Source organism: Tachysurus vachellii, chromosome 26, assembly GCF_030014155.1.
Source record: "Tachysurus vachellii isolate PV-2020 chromosome 26, HZAU_Pvac_v1, whole genome shotgun sequence".
In the NCBI taxonomy this organism is placed as follows: domain Eukaryota; kingdom Metazoa; phylum Chordata; class Actinopteri; order Siluriformes; family Bagridae; genus Tachysurus; species Tachysurus vachellii.
Window position 1 is genome coordinate 11354964 of NC_083485.1, and position 14522 is coordinate 11369485.

The 14522-nt window shown below is 36.0% G+C and overlaps 1 protein-coding gene across 2 annotated transcripts; it reads right to left on the reverse strand.

The window, feature by feature from the left end:
• Window positions 1-1198: 1198 nt before the first annotated feature.
• On the reverse strand, window positions 1199-14407 carry trpv1 (transient receptor potential cation channel, subfamily V, member 1). Of its 2 annotated transcripts, XR_009647829.1 has the most exons (17): window positions 13642-14407; window positions 10348-10564; window positions 9495-9646; window positions 9235-9387; window positions 8011-8148; window positions 7564-7853; window positions 6247-6423; window positions 5848-6003; window positions 5458-5580; window positions 5308-5378; window positions 5054-5219; window positions 4888-4954; window positions 4440-4798; window positions 3633-3748; window positions 2511-2611; window positions 1832-2012; window positions 1199-1742 (listed from the first exon to the last, which is right to left on the reverse strand). XR_009647829.1 is itself a non-coding variant. In XM_060862709.1 (16 exons), the coding sequence occupies exons 2-16, from the start codon at window positions 10530-10532 to the stop codon at window positions 1912-1914; spliced, it is 2355 nt and encodes a 784-aa protein (XP_060718692.1). In that variant the 5' UTR covers window positions 10533-10564; window positions 13642-14407; the 3' UTR covers window positions 1199-1911. The 2 variants fall into 2 exon arrangements, 1 of the variants encoding a protein (XP_060718692.1); XM_060862709.1 differs by having other exon boundaries at window positions 1199-2012.
• Window positions 14408-14522: the final 115 nt, after the last annotated feature.

Below are 14522 nucleotides of genomic sequence, written 5' to 3' on the forward strand. Positions count from 1 at the left end.
GTTTATTCTAATCACATTAATTTATTTATTTTTGGCCATTTATTAGAGTTTGTTAAGAATAATTAAGGCAAAAAATACACAATTTAGAAAATGTTCAAAAAAGAATCATACTGTATAAAAGATTTTCTGAGTTCAATTTTTTCTTTCATTTGAACAAATAATAATTGCATCAATATGAGTAAAATTTGACAAATTCATATTTAAATATAACTAATATTTCTAAAGTCATTTCCATTTTTACTCTAGATGGGCGTTTTATATATCATATATGCGATTTATTTATTTATTTTGATGAATTTAAGTATTATATCACAGCAGGCAATGACAACTTTAAAAACACCCATTGAGATATGTCCGTTACATGAATTGGAAGCAGTAGATCCACTACGCCACTAGAGGGCAGCAAAACCAAGCAAGACTTCTGTTAACTTCCTGGTGCACAGCAAGGCCATTCATTATATACAGTAGATTAATCATCAGAATCGATTATGAATCTGTTTTCTTTATATATATATATATATATATATATATATATATATATATATATATATATATAAAAATATAAATATAAAAGAAAACACAGCAAACACATTATATCCAACATCTCATGTGGTTGTGTACTTTCTATCAGTATCATTGTGTCTATTGAGTCTATAATATTTGCATAGTGTGGTTAAGAATAGCATTTAGTTTTTGCACAGAAACTGTCATTATAGTTTTATTAAGTTAGGATTATTTAAGTAGCATACTAAAACACAACTGAACACACAACACTGACATTTAACTTGAAACCTGTATCTTTAGGTCAGCAAAAAAACTTTAGACAAATTGTCTCCCTCAACTTTACTTTTCTCCCTCATAAATAATTTCAGATGAATATGCAGTTTTAAAAATATCAACAACTATACACACCAACTACCTTACACTAATACACTCATGTTGTGTGGGTTTTATGACCGGCTCTTATATTTCATGCAGTAAAACCTCCCTGTCATGTATTGCCTGCCACATTAATTCGTATTTTTTGAAGTTTCTCCGCTCCTCTGTTGCAAAAAAGATGTGGCAGAAGTTCTGCACAACACACTTTTCCACACTTTGACAAGCCTGAGCTCTCAAATGGTCCAGTGCTGCATCCCATAAAACATGCTTCTTGTTACCAATTCCACCATCTCCATGGTACTTTCTTTTTTCATGGTACTTAAAGGTTATAACCTTTACTAATACCAATGCTAATTCCAATGTACACAACTTTTTAAATATTTTAAAATACCTAGGAATATGTTTTAATTCACACAATGAAATGTAAACATATGTCATTGTGTGAATTAAAACCAATTCCTAGGTATTTAAAAAAGGTTGTGTACATTGGGAATTAGCTGTTCTGTGTTTGGTTACTAGCAAGGGTAGCTAGCTATAGTTAAGCAATTTGCAAACTTGTATACAATCACATACATTTTAAGGACTGGTAAATTGGTCTGTGTAATGTTGCAGAAATGACCTTTTTGTAGCCACAAACAAGCAATATTAGGTAAATATATTGATAGGATGAATGTGTTTTACATTTATGATGCCCCATTACAGCCAAAGATCTTGGATTAGAGTGCAACTTTTGTGCAATTTATTGGCTGTGATGAAATAATTAAACATTGATTATAAAAGGGAAAGACTCCTGTTTGACTGGTTGGTTTACTGGTTGGAGTTTATAAACTGGAAATGATGTGGGAGCTGCTGGTTGCTGAGCTCTATATGTGATATATAGAAAAGGTGTCAGAAATGTAATTATAGGATAACTAATAACTAATAGTAATAAATAATAATAATAAATGGTTACCTAACCACTTTAAAGCACACCAGAAAAAAAATACAACTTGAATCAGGGCTTAAAGATATTTTTCACAGCTCCCAGTTTTGTTACACCGGGGTGGTTGCCAGTGGTTGTCTCTCCTGCCCTGACAAACGTGTGTTGGTTGTCCGTCGGCTGATTTCACGTAGGAACCCACGCCGGCTGGGTTCTGGAGAATGAGAGATCACATCATATGCATCAAATCATGTAGCGCTTACACGCATTTAAGGATTAACCCTAGAAAATGTCAAGATACTAACAGGCACATCTTTTAAATCTCACAACATGCAGTCCCCACCATAGAGATTTTTTTTTTCAAAACAAAGTCTAATTGTGGAAGTTATAAAAAAAAAAAAAGTTAAATATCTATTGTATAGAGATATTTGTATACAGATTTTTACTGTTAAAAAAAGCTTGAGTTGTGCTGTGCTGTTTTATCTCTGTACCTGAGTTATTGGAGATGTGTGAATTATTTGCCCAGCAGGGGCACAAACTCCACCCATTTTAGTCACAATACATTACAAACTGAAAGACAATAGTGTCCTGACTAATCTTATATCAGACCTGTGGATGGCAAAAAAACGATTTGTTTATACTGGCTGAAAATATTGGCTGAGATTTTTTTTTAACGTCATTGTAATGGAAAATCTGGTTTAATTATGATTACCTCTTTGAGGTCCCGGTAACATTACTGTATTGCATTCTCCAGGATCCTCACTTATGATACCCAGGTTGTGGTTCCATTTTTTCCAGTTGACTTCTTCCACTCTGCAAAATGCATATGTGTACCAGTTACTAAGCAATTAGTTGGTGATAATCATGCGTTCATTCATTCATTCATCTTCTACCGCTTATCCGAACTACCTCGGGTCAAGGGGAGCCTGAGTTGTCAGGCGTCATTGGGCATCAAGGCAGGATACACCCTGGACGGAGTGCCAACCCATTGCAGGGCACACACACACACATTCACTCACGCAATCACACACTAGGGACAATTTTCCAGAGATGCCAATCAACCTACCATGCATGTCTTTGGACCGGGGGAGGAAACCGGAGTACCCGGAGGAAACCCCCGAGGCACGGGGAGAACATGCAAACTCCACACACACAAGGCGGAGGCGGGAATCGAACCCCCAACCCTGGAGGTGTGAGGCGAACGTGCTAACCACTAAGCCACCGTGCTCCCTGGTGATAATCAGGTTAACAAAATATTATATTATAGTTGGAGATGATGTGTTTAATCAAAGGGGTCAGGTGACCGTTCAAAGTGAAATCATTATTCACCCGAAAGAATCATACACATTTAAAACTCAAGTTTTCACCCTCAGCTCAGAGTCTCTCCTTGCCTCTGTCAACTCTGGGATCTAATCCAACATCCAGATTTCTGTAAAAGTGTCTTTGTGACGGCGTTTATTGTTAAAAGTGTTATTCAGATAAAGCTGAATTGAAATTAAAGGTAAATGAATTAAAAGTAATCAAATCCATACTTGAGTGCAGGTTAAAAAAGTATCATTCCTCGAAGAAACTACAAGACTTGGACTATTTCAGGACCTGGCCACATTCATTTTTTTGGGATTTGTATTTTTTTCACGAGTCATTTTCATGCATTAAGAACAAATGACATTTACCTTTTTTTAAACATTGAATTCCATTATTTCAAGTAACACCACGTTACATTGAACTGATAGACCATCCTCTAAATTGTTCCAGAAGTGCAACACCATGTCACTCTTCCACCTTCCAGTCAAACTATCTATACATCTATAGCTACAAAGATTGTTTCTTTAACCTGAGACACCACCGCCAGTCCTCCTCTTTTTTGCCCAGGTTCTTCTTCACTCCTGAGCGCAACCTCGTCTTCAGACAACATGTATATCTCTCCAGATCTAGGATGGTAATGGCACGCTGGGAAAACACACATTTACTGTTAGGTCACTGGCAAAAAATGTACCATGTTATAATTTGCACATTTGGGTCCAATAATGAGGTGACAGTGATATTTTATGTGAACTATACATAATACCCATATTATTTCTTCATCAAGCTTTTCATCATTAATCCATATGATTTTATGCAATAATAAGAAATGTTCTTTGTTTTTTTAAGGCAAACAATTTATCATTTATTCTTGAAAACAAAAATCTGTTAAAATTGCTGTCAGGCTACAGCTTCTGGTTTCTATAGATATGAACATTAGCTTGCATATGTGCAAGAAGAGACATAAGGTTGGATATTTAAGAAACAAAAAAAATAGAATCTTAAACTATCACATATTATCCATCCATTTTCTGAACCGCTTATCCTACACAGGGTCGCAAGAACCTGGGGATAAGGATGGGGACACACCGGAGAAAATGCAAACACATATTTGCACCCATAATTACACACTACAGACATAATGCCAATCAGCCTACACAGCATGAATACCCAGAGGAAACCACTGAAGCACAGGGTGAACAAGTAAACTGAGCTCATGCAGGGTGGAGGTGGGAATCAAACCTCTAAGTATTGTCCAATTTCATATAATAATTTACACTTGTTTTTACATTTTATTAGTTTGAAAATAATTCCAGTGGACACTATATACAGTATATACCTGTAGTTTCCAGATATTGGTGCTTTCCTTGGACATCTTTTCCACAGTCTTGCTCATCAGAGCAATCAACATGTTCAGCAGCAGAATGTACGTAAGCACAATGTAGGTTATGAGCAGCACATAAAATATATGTCTATACTCGTACTGCTCTGTAAACTCCAGGTCGCCCATGCCTATAGTGAATTTAAACAGCTCCAGCGTGGTGAAGGCGATGGTTTTAAAGGAGGGTTTTTTGCAGTTGTTACTAGCATCGTTATACAATGACCGTCCCCCCGAGTGGTTTCTCTTGAGTGTGCTTGCTTGATTCTGATCTTGTGATTCAGTTTCATCCGAGTCATTATTGAGGAGCGTGACCACAGCTGTTTGGAGAGCAACAGAAATGAAACCCCTTAGTGACTAGGAGGACGTTTTTTGTGGAGCAGAGAATGACAGTTGCATAAAATAGTACCTGCTGAAAATCCAAAGAGGAAGACCATGTAGACGAAGAGGAAGCGTAAAATGTCACTAAGGATCATCTAGTAAACAAAAGGAGTGGAAATATGAAATCCTCAATATTTAAGATCTGGAAGAGCCACAGTCAAATGTTTTACTCAGGGTGTGTTAACTTTAGTTACCCGTTGAATCATAACACTGTAGATGCCCATGTGTCTAGTTCCTCTGGAGTAGTAGAGCAGATTCACCCAGCACAGAGCCAAACTGAGCACCAGGAAGGCAAGATACTCCCTCATCTCACCGACATACAGCCCCATACAAATCATAAAGAGCACAGCCTGAAATAAACTACAGCACCAGAAGACATGTATGTGACATACATAATGTTTATTATATATTGTGTGTAAATATATTTTTAAAAAGTATGAGCACTCACAAAAGCAGCTCAGAATAGCCATCTACCAGCAGTGTTTTTAGACTTGGACGCTTTCGCTTTATGTCCATCAGCTACAAAGAAAGCATCATTGCACTCATGTTAGACCAATTAAAGTTTAGAATTTTTTTAAACAAAGTAAATGATACGCACCACAGTGAGGAAGAAGTAGATTGATCCGATAGCCATGATGATCTGTCCGGCGAACATTAAGTTGTCGTCAGGATCGTTTCCCTTTTTTTTTTTTGGACTAGGCATCCTGGCTTTAGGTTTAGGCTAATTTGACAAAAAAGTAGACATCAGACAAGTTAATTGTGAGCATTTATTATTATTATTATTATTATTATTATTATTATCATTATTATTATTATTATTTATTTTCATTATTATTATTATTATTATTATTATTATTATTATTATTATTTATTTTCATTATTATTATTTATTTTCATTATTATTATTATTATTATTATTATTATTATTATTATTATTATTATTATTATTATTATTATTAGACAAAATCATGCTGTAGCCTTGACTGACCTCTCCTTCTTCACGGTGATAAGAAACAATTGTGAAGATGAAGAGATAAATGACATAAACAATAAACTTGAACAGGAATATCCGGTGAGCAAATCTGTTCCATTTGTCATCCAGGAGTTTATTAAGCGGCTCAATTTGGATCATCTCAAGACGATTCTGAAAGAAAAGACCACAGCATCAGCAACTCTGTTCAGGAAACCTGGACGTTTGCACAGAACTCTCTTTTCTTATTCTAACTGTAATTGAATTAAGTATAATGAGTACATTATTTATATAGTTATCAGCCTCATATATCAGCAGGCATACATAAATAAGGAAAATGTACAGTCAGTTCACATCGAAGAGAAGTCAAGCGTATCAGCTTATTATTCGAGTTTCTACAGAGTATATTTCACTTACAGGTATATCTGAACCATAAACAACAATCTCCAGGACAGAGTTTGGCTCATAGGTGTCTATAGACTTCAGGTCATATAGAGAAGCATACACTGGGCCATATGCCCACTCTGTGAACTTTCGGGACAGATGCCTGCACTCTTCTTGGTGGAACTCACGATGAAGTATGTGTTCAAACAGCTGGAGGAAAAAATACAAAAATAATGTAATATGTATTATATGTACATATGACGAAGTGTTTTGAAGTCTCTATCAATGAATATATCAACACTGGTTCATTAGGTCACAGACTTTGATACCATCAGCCTAAAACTCTGTTGGGAGGAATTACAGCACTGATTTGCTGGTATTTTTATATACAACAGTCACTACATGATGAAAAAGGGCCAGGACATTTTTCTATTTTTCCCCTGTCCAATTTTGGTGAGTACTTATACCTGAGTCTTGGCCTTGGATAATCTCATACGGATGCTGTAGATTTGTACCTAAGAAGCACTGCTGTATTTGTAAAGATTCTTATTCAGAACATGCTCTTACTGAAAATCCTTTTTACACACTACAAAGCCTACTGTTTTCTCTTCCTTTGTTTATCTACAGCTGTGTATTGTAATTATATATCATCACACTATCCTGTATCACCCAGATGAGATGGTTTCCCTCATCACTGTTGAGCCAACAGTGTTCATTTAAATCAGTTGTTACAACTCAGCAGCTAATCTTTAAATTCCTAATGAAAGAGCCTTTCATTAGGAATTTAAAGATTAGCTGCTGAGTTGTAACAACTGATTTAAATTGTTAAGCTACAACTAACATTCCATGTTAAAACACTGTGGGAACACAAGATGGAGTGAAGATTTATTAATAAAGCATAAATGATTTTGGGATGCATGTGTAACTGCTGCCTTAGTGTACTAAACCTAAAAAAGGGGATGTCTACAGTCATGTGCAATTGCCACACTGCCATTGTACATAATATTTTCCGGCTCTTTTTGCAGATGAAATTCTAGGAAAACATCACAAGACTGAATGGAATGAATAAGCCATTTGAAATCAGGAAGCACCAATATAAATATAGAATTGTTCAAGACTTCTAAAAAGAATCAGTGTTCCTAAAACCAGATTTAAATTCCCCCTATCTTGACCACATACTCTTTTCCGGCTGAAAATGTGGATACCCGTAGGCTTTGAAAGTCTCTGCACAATTAAACTGCACAAACTCCACATTCAATGTGTTTTATATCACACTTCACCTGGGAAGCTTGTTTGGGTCACTCATTATTTAGTAGCTTTAATACCTTTCAGGTACTGATAGACTCTTACCCCAATCTTTCCTAACTTCGCAGCCAGCTTGATGGATGTAAGTCCCTGATTGTTCTCAATGTCCTCGAGCCTCTCCTGTTCGGGGTTCTTAGCAGCATCTTTGGTAAGAATGTAGTCGTACATGGAAATAACGAAGTCTGTATTTACAGGGCTGTTATCAGCCACCATAACAAGAGCATGGAGAACCGTGTTCCCCAGAGTGTCTTTAAGCTTCACGTCTGCTTTTGCCATCAGCAGATCCACTATGTCTTTCTGATTAGTACATGCTGCTAGAGAAAGCGGAAACTCCCCTGTGGAAAAGGGTTTGGAATTTATTAATGAACAATTATTAATGGAATGCTGTATATTATTGATTAAGCTACAAAGGTATAATCTATGATAATCTATGCTCTTATACAGAATTATTTTTATCATGTATATCATTTATCAATTATCATCATCACTTACCAAAGTAGAAGCATGTTTCACTAAGTGGCTGGAAGAACGTCCCACAGGCCCTTGCATGGACATCTGCCCCTTTCTGAATGAGCAGCTCAGCAAAGCGCTTGTTTCTCCTCTCAATGGCGATATGAAGAGCTGTCTGTCCTGCACCAATCACACAAAGACAACACTATAAGTATAAATCAATCACACAACAGCTACCCACCTGGGGACACTAGATATAACATTTTCTTCTTTCAACACACGTTAAGTCACTCACCACAACTAACCGCCCACATTCTATACTGAGAAATTAATAGATAAGAAGCCACTATTGGCTTATAATTCTCGAAATAATAATAAGGGGCAGAAAAACTCTTGAAAAATTTATTGGGAGATTTTACAGGTGTGCAAAAAAGCGTTATTGGTCTTGGAAGCTGGGTGGGGAATATGGCATTATTCACTCAGAACAGAGCAACACTAGCTCTTGGAACGTTGGACTGTAAAGGATAAACATTCTGGTGCAAGACTGAATTCTGGTGAATGTAACGTCAAATGTAAAAATGTGTTCTATAGATGTTTTTTAGATTTAAAATTTCTAGTAATGTCAGAACTAAATGTACAGCAAAGGAACATTTTAACTACATGACCTTGCAGTATACAGTACACTTCCTTCTCACAGTGTAATGGGTTCATTTGTTGAAAGCAGAGTGGAAGAACCTGACTGTGCCATACATTTTTGGCATTAATTAGAGATGTATTCGATATTTGAGGAATTTGAGAAACCTTCATCCTTGTGATTGAATGGAAAGAAACCCCACAGCACTATTCCAACATTAATGGACAGCATTCTCAAGAGAGTAAAGATAGTTATAGCAGCAAGATCTCATAGCAGCAATCATCTCATGTCTATCTAAAATGAATTTGCACTGATAAACCTAGCATATCTATGCACTTTATGGATATACAATTACAGGTGGACAGGTGAGCGAGGGAACCCTGGCTGTACAAAGAACTGCCATAAGGCCATTAGATATTTTTCAGGTGTTGGAAATTTCTCAGCACAGATAAGTCACATATTATCTAATAATAGTGTACTTATAGGGACAATAGGTTTCTTAGTCAAATTTGTTAATGCATATATTACAAATATTACAAATATATACATTAACAAATTTGATAATATATATATATATATATATATATATATATATATATATATATATATAAAACAAATTAAAATATTCATACCTTCATAATAGCCATCTGTATATGATGCATTCACTAACTTATCCAGATGTCCCATTCTCTCTGCGATACCCAGCAAGTGCTCCACTGTTGCGTTATCTCCATTTCTCAAGTTTAGCAGAGCTTTCATCAGGGCTGTCTTGCCGTTGGGCCGATCTGAGGGACATGTGACAAAATAATCCTCCTGCTACTCTATTTCTCATCTATAATTAAGTGTACTGATTTGGTATACTGGTATACAGTGATTTACATGTAGTTCTTACATTCACTGCTTGTCAGCTTCTTGTTTGTTTTACGCAGGTAGTCCTCCAGGCTCTCCAGCCTAGTGACATCACCACTGGACACGGCATCAAAAAGCCTCTTAATGTCAAACCTATCATGCTGACTTGATTCGGCTTTTATCCCTTGTATTTTGCTGCAGAAAGAACGAACATAACCCTTACATGAACGTGTTCACTCATTTATGGTTATGTTGTTGAGCCACATCTGATGATCTAAGTACATATTTAGTTGGAAGAATAGGAAGAATTTAAATTAACAAGAACAATTGTTAAGCAGCCTAGATATCCAAAAAGCTCTTCGAAACATGAATACAAGAGTGTCCTATCTTGTGATATTGTACAATTAATGAATTGTTCCATAAAATGTCTATAAATCATGCAGCCAACTCAGTACAGTGTTTTCACTGTTATATTTGTCAGAATTTAGGTGGTAAAGATATAACACTGGTTATATCTGCCAAATGTTGGCAAATCTTTCGTTGGACATGTCCCGCTATTTTCCAGAGTCGGGCCTCACAATGGTTTCATTTTCACACTGCTTCTGAGGACTTCTATCCAATCCCAGTACAAGAGGTAGTAATAATTGTAGCAGATGATGTGGGATTTGACAGAACACTAGCTGTGAAAGTAACAAGAGCTTCCTTTAACTGTCCTCTTTTAAGTATATTGGTGGACGTTGGTCCATGTACATCATCATCTGTCACTTTATCAGTCTGTCAATGCCTCTTTTAGGTTGGCCCATGTGGCAATCCAGCATAGAAACCATGTTACACTTTATATTGTTTCTTTAATTGCACATGATGTAGGTACATTATAAATTCTGACTTCTACTCACTCCAAAAACTTCGGGTCGTATCGGACTTGGCGTGAAAAATCAATATGATCCTCTGGGAGGTCAGTGTCCATTGGCACTTTGTCCTTTCCATATGCTTGACGATCCTTCCTTGCTGCCTTGGCCTTAGCCCTCTCCTCACTCGTCCTATCATCGGTCTCCAAAGAAAAGGTTTCCACAATATCCATGCTTGTTGTTCCTTGTTCCTTTGTGTACAATTCTGAGTAAAGAAATATAAATGCTAATCATACAATATTTCATATTTATTTATTTTCACTCTCTTTTCTGTCACATTAGTTTAAAGAATCTGAATATATTATTGTATAGGATCTTTGAGTCTTGTTAAGAAGATTTTTTCTCCTAAGTATAATAAATGTTAGAGTGAAAGAAGAAGCTTTTCCAATAGTTAAACAGAAACTGTAAAGTAGTAAGCAAATGGGCAAAAAAAAAGAGAAAAATGTGCTGAATTTTTTTTTTTACGATATCTTAGTCACGTTTTGCCACAACCCATGTTTACACAAATCCAACTCATGAATTCAACTTATGTCACAGAAAATGCTTAGTTGCTGTTGAAGATCCGATATTTTACTTTTCCAGTTGATTGACTTTTCCATTAAATATCATAAAGATGATCTTTGGTTCTTCCCTATATCAAACCCTACAGCAAGGTCTTTTTAGAACAACCATTAAATCAGCAATATGCGCCTTCAGATGACGTTTATAAAGAGTGGAACTACTTACTGATGAGACCTTTTAAAGTTATTTTTATGAGGTGTTAATACAGTGTACACTCAGTGACCCAGCAGCTACGTGTATTACCCACAGCTATATGTATTATCTACAATTTGCATAGCTTTTAATACTGAGAAATAACAACTGGTTCATAAATGTTTATATCGTGAAGTAAAATGTTAGCTACGTTATCTGAAACATACAGTATAAACAGAGGATAATGCTGTTTAGCTTAGCTGAGTTAACTTCTAAAAAGCCTGTCAGTTAGCATGATTTAGCCTGGGCTATAAACAGTGGGCAAAAACAACAAAACAAACAAAAAGAGACAACTGGATAAGTGCTACAGTAAATATGTTTTAGCAGAAGGTGGAAAAGCTTAATTAGCAATATTTGGCTAGAAACTAGCAAGATTCCTTTCTTATTCAGGCTTAGCTAGCAAGATACCATTATCTTTCATACATTCAGGCACCAAAGAACAAAAAACTTTTACACACATGAACTAACTAGTCAGCTCCTAGCTAGCTAGCTATTTTTTCCAACATGTTTACTGGTTTTCATGTTTCATTGAGTAATGCATGTTGTGATCATGCTTATTGCCGATTATCATAACCATTTATTATTTCTGAAATTTATCAGTCATAAACTTTATAACAATATTAATCTGATGGTGATTGAAGTAGTGAAACAGTTTGATAACATCCTGCTTTAAATTAAACCTTAGCTGTGAACAGAAAATTCTTATTATCTTGTGATGTAGTCTCAATGCTGGTTGTCCAAAAATACTTAAATTTTCTTGGTATATCTTTTATTTTGTACATAAATTCTTGATCTATGCTATTAATGCTGACCATATTAAATAATTTTCACTTGACTGTTAAAAGTTTTGTGTACATGTATCCTGTAACATCTCTGTATCATTCTTGTATCATTCATTAGAAGAAGAAAAACCTCAGTCCTAATGTTACTGCTAACTAAATATATTTCCCAATAAAAAAGAGGAAGCCAAATCCTGTGATACAGATAGACAAGCAGAAAGCAAATGAAAAAAAAGGAGAAGTATGGTTTTAGGACTGTCTGGAGTTTGTATCATATGAATGAATTTTGTTCCACAGCAACAGTTCACATTAGTGATGCGCGGGTCGGGTTTTTTTCCAACCCGCGGGTCCCACTTTTATGAAATTATTGGCCCGCCCCAGCCCGCCCCGCAGTAAAGTGACAGTTTCTTTACCTGCCCCAACCCGACCCACAGGTCGCCCATGGGACCCGTGGGTTATGAGATGACCCGCGCATCACTAGTTCACATGATACAAAGAGGAACATGATTTTCAAGAATGTCTTTCCATTCAATGGAACTAAAAGGCACAAATTTTTCCCAACATGACAGTGTCCCTGTGCACAACGCTAGCTCCAGGAAGACATGGTTTGTCAAGGTTGGATTGGAAGAACTCACTCAACCCACTTAAGTGAATCTTGGAAATGAACTGTTGAAATGACTACACCTCAGACCTTCTCACTGATCCATGAGCATGTGATCTCACTAATGTACTTGTAGCTGAATGAACACAAATCCTCACAGCCATACTCCAAGATCTAATGGAAAACATTTCCAGAACAGTGGCGGTTACTATAACAGCAAATCACTCAAAAATCTCACATAGTTTGAGATAAGGTTTGGTGACCATTAAGGCCATAACATAAGCATGTGATTTCCATTAGATTCAAGATATAATTCACTGGATCCACTGTAGGGTGCACAAACAACCTTGCTTAGCTGTGTAATAGGATTTTATATAACTAGATTATACTATATTTGCTATATAATTGCATTGTGTTTCTATTTTTAAATAAAAAGCATCTGCCAAATTATTACCTACATTTGCAATGAGCAAACACATAAAACAGCCACTTACATTTACAAATTTGAAAACAACAGATCAGATTGTTGTAAGAGCTACCAACCGGGCGAAGCCGAATACTAAATTTTTAATGCTTTTTTATGCCGCTGTTACACAATGCACATATACATTAGCACGTATGCATCAGTCAGAATTTTTAAGTGTTTTATGTATGGTGGATTAGATACCGTATCTCCTTCTAGTGAAAAAAATATTTTGCACAAAGCAAAATGAAACCACAAAACAAAGCAACTCTGAAAAGAGAGATGAGCTCAGGGGGGTGCATGCTTACTGAATCGGTGTACTTATCTTTCACATCATATTATTGATCAGCCTGAAATGGATCACTAGGGTGTGGCAGTTGTTTGTTACTCAAAATGCATGTTTATTTTGCAGATTATTAAGATATTTTTCTTAATTAATTTCAGTACAATATAACTAAATCAACAGCAACATCAACTGCAGTGACATAATTATTTATAAACTACATATTCCAGGAACTAAAATGTGACAAGTCAAGGTTAGCAAAAAGTCAAAGGTTAGCAAGGTCAGCAAAAGGTGCTGTGGTATTTATGTGGAGGACAATAAAACTAAAAAGTAAAAAGTAAAACGAAATTAAATTATTATGCAGGCAAAAATACATAAAAGCAGATGACATACTGATACTTACCAAATATTAACTGAAATATCCAAGTTGTAGTGAGACTTTGATTTGTTCCACATCTGTGTTAACACCTTTCACATCATACAATGATATATTTTGGCCTCGGCTTGCTGAGAATGAAGCAGAAGAGGAAGTGATAACTTGCAAGTATTGTGTGTGTGTGTGTGTGTGAGAGAGAGAGAGAGAGAGAGAGAGAGAGAGAGAGAGAGAGAGAGAGAGAGAGAGAGAGAGAGAGAGAGAGACAGGCTCCCAGATCCATCCCAGATGTAAGAGAATCCCATAGAGACCCACAGACTCATTTAGGATTGATTTGGCATTAGTCTTTTGTGATTCAACAATTTCAAACCAATTGTTCTCTGTAAAGCTACTGCAGGTTTACAAGTTTGATCTATGTTTATTTTAATATAGTCTTCAAAATTTATTAAGATTTTTCTCACACAAATGGGATCTTTATTAAGATCTAAAATGAGATTTATTTTCTCAGGGTGTCTGAGCAATGCATGATATGTAGCACACATGCAGCTGGCAAAAACACAGTGTATTTGCAGATGTGGTTTGTCTTAGTGCAAAAAAAAAACTACCCACTTCTGCACCATTAGACATGGTGGGCAGGCGCGCGCACGCACGCACACACACACACACGCGTGCACACGCACACACACACGTCAGAACCAGCATTCATATCATGTGATTTAGGGAAAAGAAACTGCACAACTGAAACCGTGTAAGCAATACTGAAATAAGTGCAATGGGAAAATATCATGTTTTACCTGAACTATTAAATGATTTACTTTATTTAATCTGTTTTGGAAATCCCAAAACTCTAATAACATACATTTCTAGGTATTTAGGGTAATGTTAGTTATAAAATATTGTCCATTTAATAC

What these genes read in the sequence shown, in the direction of transcription:
- trpv1 (XM_060862709.1), bottom strand. Translation starts at nt 10,532, where the DNA reads ATGGATATTGTGGAAACCTTTTCTTTGGAGACCGATGATAGGACGAGT. An exon ending in GGCTATTCTGAGCTGCTTTT is followed by an intron (nt 5,220 to 5,307) that starts GTGAGTGCTCAT and finishes CTGGTGCTGTAG; the next exon opens with TTTATTTCAGGCTGTGCTCT. An exon ending in CCTCTTTGGATTTTCAGCAG is followed by an intron (nt 4,799 to 4,887) that starts GTACTATTTTAT and finishes CTCTCCAAACAG; the next exon opens with CTGTGGTCACGCTCCTCAAT.